General features: G+C 40.1%; 1 protein-coding gene across 6 annotated transcripts in view; it reads right to left on the bottom strand.

The window, feature by feature from the left end:
* Positions 1-799: 799 nt before the first annotated feature.
* The window catches only part of TNIP3 (TNFAIP3 interacting protein 3), a 73,042-nt gene continuing 59,056 nt past the window's right edge, over positions 800-14,785 (bottom strand). For all 6 annotated transcript variants that reach the window (XM_088792624.1, XM_019741377.3, XM_019741378.3 and 3 more), the window contains 5 exons: positions 14,204-14,329; positions 13,018-13,068; positions 12,088-12,186; positions 9,257-9,317; positions 800-1,386 (listed from right to left, as the gene is read on the bottom strand). In XM_088792624.1, the coding sequence (XP_088648750.1) occupies positions 1,355-1,386; positions 9,257-9,317; positions 12,088-12,186; positions 13,018-13,068; positions 14,204-14,329 (369 nt within the window). In that variant the 3' untranslated portion in view covers positions 800-1,354. The remainder of the gene's footprint in view (positions 1,387-9,256; positions 9,318-12,087; positions 12,187-13,017; positions 13,069-14,203; positions 14,330-14,785) is intronic.

The following is a 14,785-nucleotide window of genomic DNA, read 5'->3' as shown; positions in this document are numbered from 1 at the left end:
AGAAAATGGACAATTTTAAAAAGTGCCAAAATGTTTCAGTGCAACTGACTTGTTAATTCTCTTATTTCTGATTCACATATACTGAACTATTGCCCAAGAATGAGTTGTCTCTTTAATGAGTAGTAGCAATTAATCTAAGAGAAGGACAATGCTTCCTCAAGGATTGTGTCTGAGTAACTAAAGACTGACGCTGAAAGTATTTAACTTTCTGAGGCTCTTTTACCTTTCCTCTATACAAAGTTTCAAGTATTTCCAGAAACTGGAAAAAAAAAAAGGTTGAGCTGGAATTAAACAGTGTAACTTCTGGACGTTGTGGCTAGATAGTCTCAATGGTATGTCTGCATTGTTTTATATGACAATCTTCAGCTGCTGCTCCTGGTTTTCTCTTGGTGCTTCTCGAAGTACCAATATCGGTGGGTCTCACTCTCCTCACACGTAGCGTCTCCAGGTGGTCCTAGCAGAATCCTCATTAAATGGATGAACTTAATATTTTTAAATCTACTTCATCATTAGACATCTGTCATGCCACCATGCAATTTAATTGCAATAAAATTGGATGCATTTGTTTTCCATTTTCATTGGTTTGAGAAGTCACAGTTATGTTTTTCATTAATTACTACTCACATCCATAGGGAGGAAAAACAGATTTCACTGAACTATTGCACTTCTGTAAGTACCTACAAACGCGGCTAAGTCGTCACCATCATCACGTTAGTTCATCTTTCACAATCTAGTCCACCTAAAAATGAAGTAGGCTCACAGTTTCTCATCATCTTAAAGGAATGATCTGTTTAAGGAATAGTGTCAAGTTTATCATTTTATTCGGATTGAACCACTCTTTTCGTTTAAGGAAGTGCACACACCTCTTCAATCCTATTTATAGGCTCACTGAAGCCAACACTGACGCATAGAGTATCTAGTTACACTGGCTAAAGAACTAAGAAGCCCCTATGAAAATATGGGAGCGAGGTTAAAAAGTTACAAGTGCGGATACTTTCCCCCCAGGGAATGTATGTTTCAGTCAGCAGGCAACATTACTACGCCCAGAGGGACGTTGCTGAAATCACAAAGTCGTCCCTGTAAATCCAACAGCAATACGCTGAGGGGTTTCAGGGAGTGGGACGTAATCCATCTGCCAAACCTTGTTGCAATGACACTAGCTGATGCGTCTGCTTGGGTGGCCCTGGCCCCGCAGACTGGATCAGGATCTCAGCCGCCACAAGCCTTTTTCTCCATCGATGCTCAAAGGAAACACTGCACGAAGGGTGGTGCAGATAACGTGCAGTAGAGGCAGACACAAGATACAGTGAAAAGAAACACGAGGGACCAGCCTGGCTCTCCCTTCGCCCGCACGCTACTGATTGACTTTCTTTTCTGAGGAGAAACCTATGAAAAACAGCAAGAAAATGTTTCAGATTAAAAATCAGAAATGCACTTTTCTTCTGGCTTAGGGTTATCATAAACTTCTAGGCTGGTAAAAACAGAAATATTTTATCCCTGAGCTCCCCACACGTGTCCACTGAGACTCCGAGCCTCAGGCTGTGGAGGGTTATTGTTTTAAGCATTGACATAGGCTTGCCGTGTTGTGAGGTCAGTTGTGGCCTAGTTCTCATCTGGGTGTGTGATTGTCCGAGCCACAGCAAAGATGTCAGTGTTTATGGTGCATCCGTGTATCGTGAAGACCAAGGTAAAAAATTGGCATATTCTAGTAGGGACCAGGATAAGATGCCATGAGTAGGTCCGACAGGAAGGCAAACTCAAAGAAAAAAAATCATATAAATGCCAAGAAATAAGGTGTTTTCCTTATTCCTGATAACAATTTAGAATGTTACATGTTTTATCCTTGCTGCCTGAATTTGGTATTTCAGAGACATGGTGAACAAATATTTTGGTAACAGGAAGATAGTAAGTTACTTTCCCAGGCTTAAAATGTTTCTGAGAACTGGCTGTGACATTAAAAAAGTTTTGTCATATGCTCAGAACATAAGTGTGGACCCAGAAGCATGATCCATTAATCTAACCAATCTGCGCTTAGATCTTATCCATTAATGACACTTACTCCTAGGTATCTGAAAACGTTAAGAAAAATGAAATCCTTTGTTATTCCGACAGCACTCTTACGAAGTAGGTGGAGAGGCAGATGTCACCAGCCCTGGGTCTTAGAAGGGGAGAGACTGGGCCCTGAGATAGTGCATGGCAGGGTGGAGAGCGGAACAAAAGCAGAGGCGGGTCCTCAGTCACTTGAAGGGAAGGCAGAGCGTCCCCATCCAGCGCAGGTGGCTCAGGGACTCTTCTGTCGTGAACCGTGGCTCCACAGTCACAATGGCAGGGCAAGAGAAACAACAGAGAATCGTGGGGCCTCACATGCAAGGAAGTGTCAGCTTTGCCTTCCTGGAGAGTGAAGAATCCCTGCACTCACTGGGCGCCTGACTATTCTTTCACAGTGTCGCTTCTGCTCTATTCTTTGTGGTCACGAGAGTAACACGGTGCAGAAGTGATCTGGATAAGGACCCAGAGATCTTGGTGGCAGAAGCCGTGCCTTGACTATACATCAAGAGTCAGCAGAACCTGAAGTTGAGTTGGTACTAAGACAGTGGGGGCAGCCATCAGCACAGTGGTAACAGCATCGGTGACCTTGCCTTCTACATGTGCCCACTAACCCCTTAGAATGTGGACACTCAGACATGAACAGGAAGGAAATCTAGGCGAGTAAGCGTTCTTCCCAGTTGGGATACGACACATGATATGTACATGCTTTCCTTCCCTATATGTTTTTATCTTCCATTTAAGAGGATTACTGCTATTTTATTTACCTGGTAGAACTGTGACTTGTCTAGGCTTATTTTATGCATTTCGTTCATGAAACTAATCTAGGCTAGTCCCACGTAGTATTCATACATGTATCTCCATATAATAGTTGTTAATTACAATAGTTAGCATTTGCTTTAGTATAATGTTTAGTATTTGCTTATAAAATCTATGTTTGAATAGGACTATATTTATCACCTACATTTTAATATATTCATGGACATTTAAAATACACTTTCATACTTTAATGTTCCTTCAGCAAATCACTGAGTTTACTGATAAGCTGACCTTCATAGCATTACAAGGTGAGGAGGCATTTCTCTTGCCATTTTTTTCTAAAAATCTAGAAATAGGCATAAATCTATCTGTCTCTAAATTTTTGTTCAATCTTCTATATTAAACACTGGTATGAAAATTAACAAAGCAATATATTTTATGAAAGAAAAATATCCTTAATATTTTATCCATCTCTGTTGAATTACACTAAGTATGGTCTCTAAGTGTTTCTGCTTCTTACGTCTCTTAAGTAGCTTTTACTACTTATACTGGTTCCTTTTATTGCTTCATACTGCCAGGAACTAAAAATGAAAATCCAACTAATCCAGCCATTTGAACAATGAAAATTATATGTATTATTTAGATATAATGCTAGTTATAGACAAAGTGAAAAATAAAGATTCTGGCTTCCAGGACAGGATCATTAGAACTTATTTGAATAAAATACATGCAAATTATGATCCTGTTATATTTTACTTAATGTATAGCTGGGACCAATGATAGTCCATATTACATAGTGGTCACAGTGTGGATTTGGAGTCAGACTGCCTATGTCCCAGCTTCTCTATGTCCCAGCCAAAAACTAGACGTGTAGACCAGTTACATCAGTTCCCTGTTCCTGTTTCCACATTTATAAAACAGGTATGGGGACAGAGCCAGGAGTGCAGTTTCCAGGCTCTCGCCCTCAAGTGGAAAGGTGCTCACTCGGGTAGTAAATGGCCATCAACTGTGATTGGATGGCCATCAGCTGTGGCTAGTTGGCCGTCAGCTGTAACCAGTGAGCCACTGGCCAATAATATAACTGCCGTGGCTACGCTAGCAGAAAATGGGGACTGGCAAGGGCGGAGTGCAGGTTGCGGATTGCAGAGAAGTGGACAGCAGGTTGCAGATAGTGTGGCTCCTGCCTCCTGTGTCTCTAGCCCAGCCACCAGCGAGAAGATAGTGGTGTGACTCCCCTACCTATGGCTCCGTGGGTGTTCGTTTTTGGCCTCATCATGTCCTGCGTTCTTATGTGGGGAGCGGGACCAGAGGTCCCGCAGGCTGCCCCACACGACACAGGGCAATAGCAATACTCATTTCATAGAGTTGCTATAAGGTTTTCAGTAAGATAACCCATATAAAGCACCTAAAGTAGTTTCATAACTCATATAGTTGGTGTTATGGGTTGAGCTGTGTCCCCCCACAAGATATGCTTCAGTCCTAACCCCTGGTACTGAATGTGACCTTATTTTGAAATAGGGACTTTTCAGACATGATCAGGTTAATATGAGGTTATACTAGATTAGCCTAATCCAATATAATTGGTGTCCTTATAAAGACAAGACAGTTTGGACACAGACACAGAGGGAAGATGGAGGCAGAGATGCGAGTTATGCTGTCACAAGCCGAGAAACACCTGGGGCTACTAGAGGCTAGAAGAGGCAAGGAAAGGGCCTCCTGAACAGGCTCAGGAGAAAGCGTGGCCCTGTCAGCACCTTGATGCTGGATTTTCAGCCTCTAGAGGAGTGGGAGAAGCAGTCTCTGCTGTTTGAAGACCCTACTTTCTGGTTCTTTGTGTGGCAGCCCTAAGAAATGAATTCAGTCAGTATTCAGTTCATTAGTTATTATTAGACTTTAGCAAAGGCCAATTATAATAGTTGGGCTTTGATCTTTTATAATGTAAAGAAATAATTATGTTTGTTTACAACACAGTCTCACATGCCTGCATGTCATGCCTTCCAAATATGTAAGGATTGAGTTCCAGCTCATTAGATGAAGTTCAGCTCTGCACCATATGAAAAATTTGGATGGCACAGAGTGACTGGCAATCAGTATAGTCAGAAAACATACCTTTTTGACATTTCACAAAGGAAGAAACAAACATGTTTTCAAGGTTACCGTAACTCTACTATGCCGTAATTGTTCTAGAAACATGGAAGTCATTTTGCATTCCATTCTGATACAGATGAAATGAGATTAAAATGTTCTGTGTAAAATCACATGTTTCTAAACAGAAACTGTAACCCATTAACATCTGTGGGCTGCAATGTATGAAAATACCGTCATGTCATGCTATGCAGAAAGTCAAATAAGTCTCAAATGCCCTGAAACCTTTATTGAAATCTTTAGTTTTTGAAAGAAGAGTTGATTCTCAATGTGTCACAAAGATAATCTAAAATAACCCCAGACAGTAAGTGAGAGCGAAGCTGGAAATGAGTTGACCTGAAGACGGTTCGATATGGTACTCAGTACCTCCTGACCGAGGCCCTGGTTGGAGAGCCCTTCTCTGGCTCCCCACTCTTTAGAGGACCCTGCTCTGGCTCTCCTCTGGCAATACCCCCCTCACAGAGTGATCCTGCCTTCCTCTAGAATAAGATCGTGGTACCCACAGGCAGACCCCAAATTCTCTGTTTAAGTGACCTTGGGCCTGCTTCTGCCTCATGCCATCCTCTTCCCCAGGCCTGACTGCAGGCAACAGGGCGCTGTCTGTGGAGTGGTGATGGGTATATGGATGCAGTTGGGCTGTGCTAGCTGGGCTGCCCTCAAGTTCACAGTCAGACCCCTCACAGCATAAGGGGAGACAGGCCACAGGTCCGGTCTTCCTGCCCCACTGTGTCCTGGCACAGAACTGGCTGGACTCTCAGCATTCTAAATTTCATTCTGGCCTTCCAGCTACGTTCATCAATAGGAGGACAGACTATAACAGTTTCTAAGCTCAATTCATAACGTGTAAATATTTACACGTGGTATGCAGCTCTCCACGTATGCTTGCCCCAGGCCCCAGGACTGTTACAGGAGGGTCTGGTGACCATAGAAATGTCATCACCTTTTACCCACTCTATCTTTAAAAGTCACAAGACTACTGCTTTACACACACTTAATGTCTAGTACAGAGCCACTATTTAAGGTTAAATGGCCATAGAAGTAATAATTAGAAGGGGAAGATACTAGGATAAAAAGACAATGTGCTACATATATTGGGGTCAGACAAGCAAATTTGCCAGCAGTCATAGGAAATTAATAAAAACTGAGAACTAGGACAACGTATAAAGCACACATACTAATTAATATTGATTTAAATATTCACGTTTCTGAAAGGATAATTTTCATTTAAATATAAGTAAAGTATTTTAAGTACTTATATGAATAAAACTTACAGAAGTTTTAAAAAATAATTTATGTTTGTAGGTTATCAGAGACAGAATCTAATTTTTACAATCATTTTTTTTTACTTCTATTGCTTGAATTTTGGTACCGTGTTTCCCCAAAAATAAGACCTAGTCGGATCATCAGCTCTAGTGCGTCTTTTGGAGCAAAAATTAACATAAGACCTGATCTCATTTTAATATAAGACCGGGATAATATAATATCATACCAGGTATAATATAATATTATATTAATTATATTATATTATACCAGGTCTTATACTAATTTTTGCTCCAAAAGATGCATTAGAACTGATGGTCTGGCTAGGTCTTATTTTTGGGGAAACACGGTATTTATAGCCCAAAATACAGGATATCTTGACTAGTAGTATATTCTTGAGTAGTGGGGGGTAAATATATTAGTCATATAATAAAACAATGAATACTATCATAACAAAAATACTTGAATAATAAAAGATTTCTGGACCCATATTTGCTTAACAATCAATGCCACAAAATTATTTTTAAGAATCTGAGCAATTGGGTTGCATCTACAAATTGAAAGAAGCTTTCCAATTAAATGCACCAAATAAACACAGAAAACAAAAATCAAGAATCACTACTGAAATTAAAAATGGCACATGAAATGTTTGTGACAAGAGTGATTTCAGAGCTTCTGCCAATTCTCATGACCTGGCTTGAGCTTTGAAATAGCATCAGCTTTGGAACCTAGAAGAGGAGCAATAGGAATCCCAAACAAGTAGATTTTTGAATAAGGAATTTCTTTCTGTGGTGTCCCCTAGCCATAGTCAGCCCCCGTCCTGCTGCGGACATGTCACAGTCAGCTGCAGAGCTGTGTTGGGAGGAAAAGGACAGGTTTCAAATATATCCACCAGGTCAGTTCAGACCAGGGCTGCCCAGGGACAGATTAGTTCCTAACATGTTACCATGCACGTCAGCTTACATAGGGCTGGGTCTTTCACCTGTGATATTCTCAATGTCAAATGCGTAGCACAGATTGTATATGCTATGCATTCATAGGAAGAAGAGATTATTGGGGGTTAGGCACTGGTCACATAATTATCCAAGTTAAAGCCCCCATTCTCATTTTTATGTCTATTGTTTTAGAAAATGTTAACATAGTAAGAGGGGTAGGTTTTCAAGGGTCTTCAAAGCACAGGTTTTGGAGTCCTATGCACTTGGAATTTAATCCCAGACCTAATTCTTACCAACTGTGGCACGCTAGTTCAATTCTATAAGCCTCAGTTTCCTCATTTGTAAAATGGTACAATAATAAAATCTACTTTATAGCATTGTTATAAAGATTAAAAACACATTTTAAAAATACTTAGTACATAATAGAGGTTTAGTTTTTTTATTTTAATTTTGCATCTGGAGACACTGTCGCACAGCATGTTTATATACAAAGCTCATTATATTTCTTCCAAAATATACAAAAATCAGTAGGTCTCATACACTAACTATACAATTCTATTTTTGCATATTTTATTTAGTTTCTGATGGTCATCTCAATTCATTTCTATTTTATATAATGACTAGCTTCTGTAACATAGGTCCAGGAAGAACCCAAGGGTGATATATAGATAGCCTATGATATTACTGAATTCTTTTCTGAGTAATTGTATTTTCCACTGATTAAACTCCAATTCTAAGAGAAAATACCTTTAATATTAATTCCACACCAAGATAAAAAGGAAAATTACAACTGGGTGGCAACTCAGCTATTATACAACAATGGATTTCAAAAACACAGACTTGATGCAACAATCATTTTGGTTAATAGTATGCCTTTCTAATAAAAGTTCTCTGTTACAGCTGGAACCTTACAACTTCATTAAAACCAATGTTTAAATTTGTAGTAGAAAGAAAAGAAAAAAGAAAATCCCACATTTTTCTGATAAATACCTAGACACTTTATTATAGTGTTCTCAGTTTTTATCTTTCTTCTCTATAATGCTACTGTAAGCTATGACCTTTGCCACTCTTGTGTACAGCTGTCCAGGTTGTGTACTGCACAAGTTTAAGAGGCCCTATTACACAGACCACCATGAAAAGCCCTTGGACTTGTGAGGTTCACAACCTGACAAACTGCATGTAGTATCCCTGGCTCCCTACTTCTACTCCATAATGGACTCCTCATACTGAAAACTAGAGTTCTGTGATCTCAGATCCAAACTAAGTAAGATCAGATTTCAAATACAGCCTGAAGTTGGAATATGGCTCCTCTTCAGCTTTCCTAGATAGATTCAAATCTCTGGAAATTAACAAGTGAGAGTCACGGGTTGTGTGTCGTATGAGCTTTTAAACACGTACCAGGCATTGCAGACTTGATTATATGTGAGGACAGGAGAAGTGGTATTATGGTTACAGCCCAGTAGACACACCCACCCCTGGGTGGCCTCATGAGACCGTAGAAAGGATAGCAGATTCTGGAAGGAAGGAGGAGAATGGTAAAGCAGAAAAAAAAAGAAAAACAAAGATAAAAGAGGACTGTTAGTTGTGAGCACTTTATAGGTGACTTTTTAGTTTTTCCAGCATGCTTGGAGGTGGGTGTTGTAGGCAACCCTGGCCTAAACTTGGAGTCTGACATTTAGTCATTAGGGAACAAGTTCTGAGCCTTCGGTTTCCTCTGTCTGTCTGCCAGTGACATTTAAAACATCTGTCCAGCAAACTCAACCTGGAAGAGTGGTGTGCATCTGGCCTTTATGGCAGAAACACAGAGCCTTGTTGTTGTAATACGGCTCTGCTTCAAGTTTTCGTTTCCAACCCCAGATGGAATACTGATGCTGAGGCTGGAAAGGGAGCTGGAGCCAGAGCTGAGACCCATGCACTTCTGCATTCCAGCATTTTCTTTTTCTTAAGGACTTCAATGTAACCCCAGGTGCGTCAAATTAGAGCTGTGTATGCAACACAACTTTGTAGCAGGCCGTCCCCGAATACGAATGAACGTACGCTGAGTAAACATCCCCACAAGCTCCCATGAAAATGTAAACATGAAAGAACGCACCATACAGCTGTGGTCTTACCGTTCTCCTTGTGCTGCACATCTGGCGGAAACTGGTCAGGAGCATACCACTGATAGTCTGGCTGTGTGGAACAATAAAGCATGATTACAGCAATATGAGCTTCAAACAAAATAGAGTGGCACGTTCAAAGTAGAATTATACTATGTTGCTTTCATCACGCAAGCAACACAGAGCCCTTTCTGGGCCAAGCTGCTGGTCAGCCTGCGTGGCTCTGTGACCACCTCCCCACCCGCCTCCTAAATCCACTCTGCTCGGCCAGAATTTCTACCACTTTGGGGTTGTGGCATATTTTCTTTTTTTCGAAACAGATGTGTTTTGTATATCTGCAGAAGTATAAACACGTTTGTAAAACTTACTATAGTCCATAAATAAAACAAAGCCATTTACTATCAACAGACCCTGTTTAAAACCCTCACACAGGAGGCAACGGGAAGACCAGGAAAAAAATGACCAGTGTAATGGTTTCTGTTGGTTTGAGGAAGAACTCTAAGCCTCGGAGTGGGGACTTCGCTTACAGAGCTGGTAGGGCAGGGCTGTTCTTTCCCTGTGTGCTGTTTCTGCAGAATCCAACCTCTGATGTGCTCAGATAGGTTAGACTAGAGAGGCCAGGAGACGAGTGGGTAGACTTGGGTTTTTCTCTTGGGATTTTCTCCTAGGTTTACATCAGCTAAGAACTTCAGGCAACATGTCAAACAAATTCCATTGAACAAATCAGAAGCTATAGACCTGAATTTCAAGATATAGTTCCAAGGCCAGTATTTTTGTACTTAACCACTTGGAACAGAACAATCTCAGCTTTACCTGCCCATGAGGTTGCTCTGTCTTCTTGTTCCAAAAGCTTACCTCTGCCTCCTACTTCTCCCCAAGTCACAGAGAATACAGACCTTCCATTCTCTTATTCAACTACCTCCTGAAAATAACTGGGAAAATTTCTCTAACTATGAGCCAATAGGGAGCATTTGCATGGCTGCCAAACCAGTGAAGGTAGCCTAAAAGTTCAATTACCTGACAAGATACTAAAAAATGCTGCTTTTAGTATAGCCTGATCCCACTTTAACCCCCGCCCCCCACAAGCACCTAGGCTCTTGGCTCCTTTTGGGGCACTAAAGAGCTGCAACAGGAAATGAAATCATCTCTGTTTTTTTTATCTCCTCATTTATTTTTAGATGTCTCAAATAACATGTAGGGTAAGTGACGTGAGCTTCAGTGTTATATTCCAGGAGAGTTGCCAAAACAAGGTGAATATACTGTAATTTTACAAACACTATTGCATGTGCTTTAATTCAAACTTAGACGTAAGCATGAAACACTCTTTTAAATTAATTCTGGGACTTTGTAAATTCTGCTGTTATACTGAGATTTTGTTTAATTGGATACTGCTTGGAAGTGTAGGACATGATACATGGCTGGGAAACTTTTTTCAAATACAGACCTGTATTTGTGGATAATTTTACATAATCTGGACGGCCCTACCTCTTGTAATTGTTAGGGAAAGTTTGGTGAGCTTTCATAGTAGGTGAATTTCTACCTTTTTTACATTTAAAGAAAATAGTGATTTATACTTCTAGATAAAATTGAATGACTCATTGATTTTATAGTTACTGTAACAAGAATATTTCTCCAATTCTTCCATGTGTAGGAACTACTAAGTAAATTTCTATCTCTTTATATTTCCCACTATATTAATTTAATTCTACACTCTGTAAAAAAAAAAGTTTTAAGGAATATCAATCCGCATTTGGTGATTCTCAGAAATGTTTCTGTAAAGACTGGACAGTAAGCAAACAGGTAAAGGGGAAAAAAGAAATGGGAGAAGGAGAGCATACAGAAACAGCAACTGGCAAAAACAAAAAGCCAAATTCTCAGCAGTGTACTGTGTCACACACCAGGGTCAAATAAGAGATGCTCATTAAATTCTGACATCCTTACAGCACCCAAAGAGTCATTGTCTCCTCCCTTGGGAAAAAGGCTTCAACTGTAAAAGTATGGGAAGTTTCAGGGGACCCACGTTCTCTGTGGGCGCTCTTAGGAAAATCCAGTTAAAATCTCAGACTCTTTGCATAATTAGAAACACAGTTAATAAAAATGGAGGAGGGGAGTTTTCTGAGAAAATCCAAAACACAGGAAAATGCATAATTTTTTGTATTTGTGTAGGGATTCTGTCCATGTAGGCAGAATCGGAGGTAGAAACAAACATCCAGACTGGGTGGGGAGGGGGCCGAATATCGCTACTGAAAAGGAAAGGAGGGGCGCTTGGGGTCTTCCTTGTTCAGGTTCACTGTCCAAACCAATTCCACTCATAAATAATTGCTTCACTGTTCATTTCATTTTGCCTGGGTCGACACAGCCACGGAGAGCAACTAAAGTGGGTCACTTTTTCTTGGGTCCTTTAAGAATATCCTTTCAATTGGAAAATGTCAAAAACTATTTTGCACAGATGTAGCGATATCCATAGTAATTCAATATAAGTTTACAACTGAAAGAGGAATCACCCAGACTGTTTTTTGCTATATTCACTTTGCTTTGCTTTACACATACAACTGTCCTTTTGGTAGAGCCAGGTGTGTCATTAACAATGACCCATATAAAATGCATGTTTGTTCAAGGAATTACAGCTCAATTGGATACCTTTCAGTTAACTTGCTCATGTCTATGTGTCCTGTGAATCAGTATGTGTGTAGACCACTCTCACTGCAAATTAGGGGCTGAGATAAAATAGAGGCTGTTTCTGTGGACAATATTATGCACCGATATTCCAGAGACAGACGTGATCTGACCTAAACAGAGTACTAAGCAAGCACTTCTTTGGTGAAGCGAGAGTGCTTACTTACCAGGTGCTTCTGTAGCTCCTGTGCAGCCCGAGGGCCAGTGGGTCCGCATGGATCCCGCAGGTGGGGACTCGAACCACAGTTACAGGTTGAACGATCCATCTGAGGAGAGCAAGGTCGTTCACTGGGAGCGGGTGCAAATGGGGAGTCACAGATACTTGCTTTAGACAACCGCAGGTTTTGCTTAAATCTCAAGAGTTAGCTTAAAAATCTGGGAGAATCCTAACTCAGAAGAGTGAATTGTCGACTGATACAGACGAGCTCACAGGCCAAATTCTACTTAAGGCGATGCCGTAATGATTTTTCCATTTTGAAGAAATTAGACTTGAAAGGTATATAGAGTTAACTTTATGTTTCTGAGTTATCTTCACAGAGAGGATCCTCGCTTAAGAAGAACCAGCTATTGAGCCATAAAATAAGTTTTCTTACATTGCAGCCAGAGACCCTTATGGCACAGCTAAAGTCCAGAGAGGAAATGATAGTCATTCCTTAAGCTTAGGGAACAGATGGGGTAGAATGCATCAGTGCCCAAGAAGATACGCTATTTTCTCACTGGTGTAGTTTTCCACTGTAAATTGTGTAAGCAATGATAAATACCAAGGACATGTATGTCCCAGGTGTTTGTGGGCCTATGAAGAAATCCCAGTGTGAACACACACTAATGCTGTCCTAATGCATGTTCTGCAGAGCACATGTTTTTCACGTGTGTGAGGCTCAGAGTCCTTGGCGGCTGGTAAGCACCATCTATCCACTGACGTTTAGTCGATAATGAAAAGCATGGCCGTGCTAGGCCATCTGTAGCAGAGCAGCACATGCCTTTAACAGGGACCCTGAGGAACTCCTGTCCTGGGAGTAAATGTGTGAGTGAAACTTCACGTTGCTGTTTCAACCCTGACAAGAAGGCTTGGTGAATTTAGGGAAGGATCAACGTACCTGTTTCAATTGCTGTTCTAGTTTTTCCTTCTCCATTTGGCAAGTTTTTATCTAAGGACAAAACAAAGGCATTCGGTTATCAAAAAAAAGTTCCACGGTTAGTTCTAAGGCTGCTCTTGACCCAGAAGACCAGAGCTGAAGCATCGGTACGCGTGAGACCAAGGAAACAGTGAAGGTTAGGATTTTCCAGACATACACGGTTCTAGCTTGAATTTCCCAAATGGAGTTTGGAGAGTTGGAGAGTTTTAAATTGTTCTTCCGATTTGCTTGGGGCCATTACAATTCTCAGTTTTAGGTGATATACTTCGATGTACAGATATAATACAGACATGGACATCGATGTGGATATAGAAACAGTTTCCATGGCTTATTCATTGTAACTGGAATTGGTCAGCCATATATTCAAAGGCTTTCACAATGTCACATTCCACAAATGTCACAGCATGTGCCACCGCAATTTCCCATTTATTGAAAGGCACTCCGTGATTTTATAAATCAAAAATTTTGTAGTTTCTTTTCTTTTCTTAAGCCAAAATGCTGTGAGCTACATTTTCCTCATTAACATCAATATGTACCCATCATGGCAATTTCCTGAGTCTACTTTTAAAATAGTCTATTGCACTTGATTTTAGTGTGCTTACATTTAATATATTCGATTCCAGTAAGCTTGCTAATATTATCTGCCTTCCTTGGGAGTACGCCACTTACATTTAATCTGGGAATGCACTGAATAAAATTCTTCGTTTTATTAGATATATAAATGACACTTAGAACTATATATGTTTTTGGAAGATAAGAACATTGCAACATAGCCCTTCAAAGAAAACGACAAGAATTTAGAAACCACTTCACTATACTGGAGAGTTTTGGACTTGAATTGGAGTATTAGGTAGTTCAACTCCTAGTCTACCAAGATAAATATTATGAGAAAAAGATCAAAAGAATTAGACTTCATAAAAGACTTTGGAATCCAATTTCTTAGGTAACTCCTTAATATACTTAAGTTAAAAGAAATCTCCAGTCATTTTCAACTCCTTGCAAGATTGTTTAAGAGTGATTTCATCCCAGGTGCTAACCTCTCAAAAAAAATCCAAAGTCAATTAACAGAAGCCAGAAAGACTTTTTTCTTAAATAAGAAAATAAAATACACCTGTGGTGGCAAAGATTATTTTGTTTTGACTTATACCTTAGACTTCAGTTTGTTCAACTGGGATTGAGAAGTTTGGTTAATTTGCTGTAGCTCCTCTTTCTCTTGATTAAGTCTTTCTCGGTCTGATCGTTCCCTTTGGAAGTCTTCTTCATATATTTGCACCTAGAAAATGATAACTTGCTGTTACTGTTACCTTCCTTTTATCTTAAGCCATTTAAATGATGCAGGTGTTATTTGGGCTGTTCCATCGGAGGCTTTTTCTATCCTCTTTTCATATTTCTTCATCCTAATACATAGGACTACAGTTGTATCTTTTGTTTAGAATGACAGTTCTCAACTTATTCCTCCATCAGCATGTATTAGGAATTCAGAAGCAAAGTAACAACATAGATATTTATAGAAAAAAATTCCCCTCACCCATTATTCTGCTTCGTGTTCCATTATTGTGATGACCCCGCCTCCCCCGCCCCCAGTGTTAAAACATGTCACTATTTTGGAGCAAGTCATCCATCCCCAACAAAAGGCTTTGATGTACAAGACTGCTTGGAGTTCTAAAAGTTACTGACAATAGCTGTGAAGTGAAGCCACTCCATACTGACATGCCAGCGTTTTCAAACA

This window comes from Rhinolophus sinicus, chromosome 15 (genome assembly GCF_057876585.1).
Source record: "Rhinolophus sinicus isolate RSI-liver-muscle chromosome 15, RSI-T2T, whole genome shotgun sequence".
Taxonomy (NCBI): Eukaryota; Metazoa; Chordata; class Mammalia; order Chiroptera; family Rhinolophidae; genus Rhinolophus; species Rhinolophus sinicus.
This window is presented reverse-complemented; position numbering and strand designations above follow the sequence as displayed.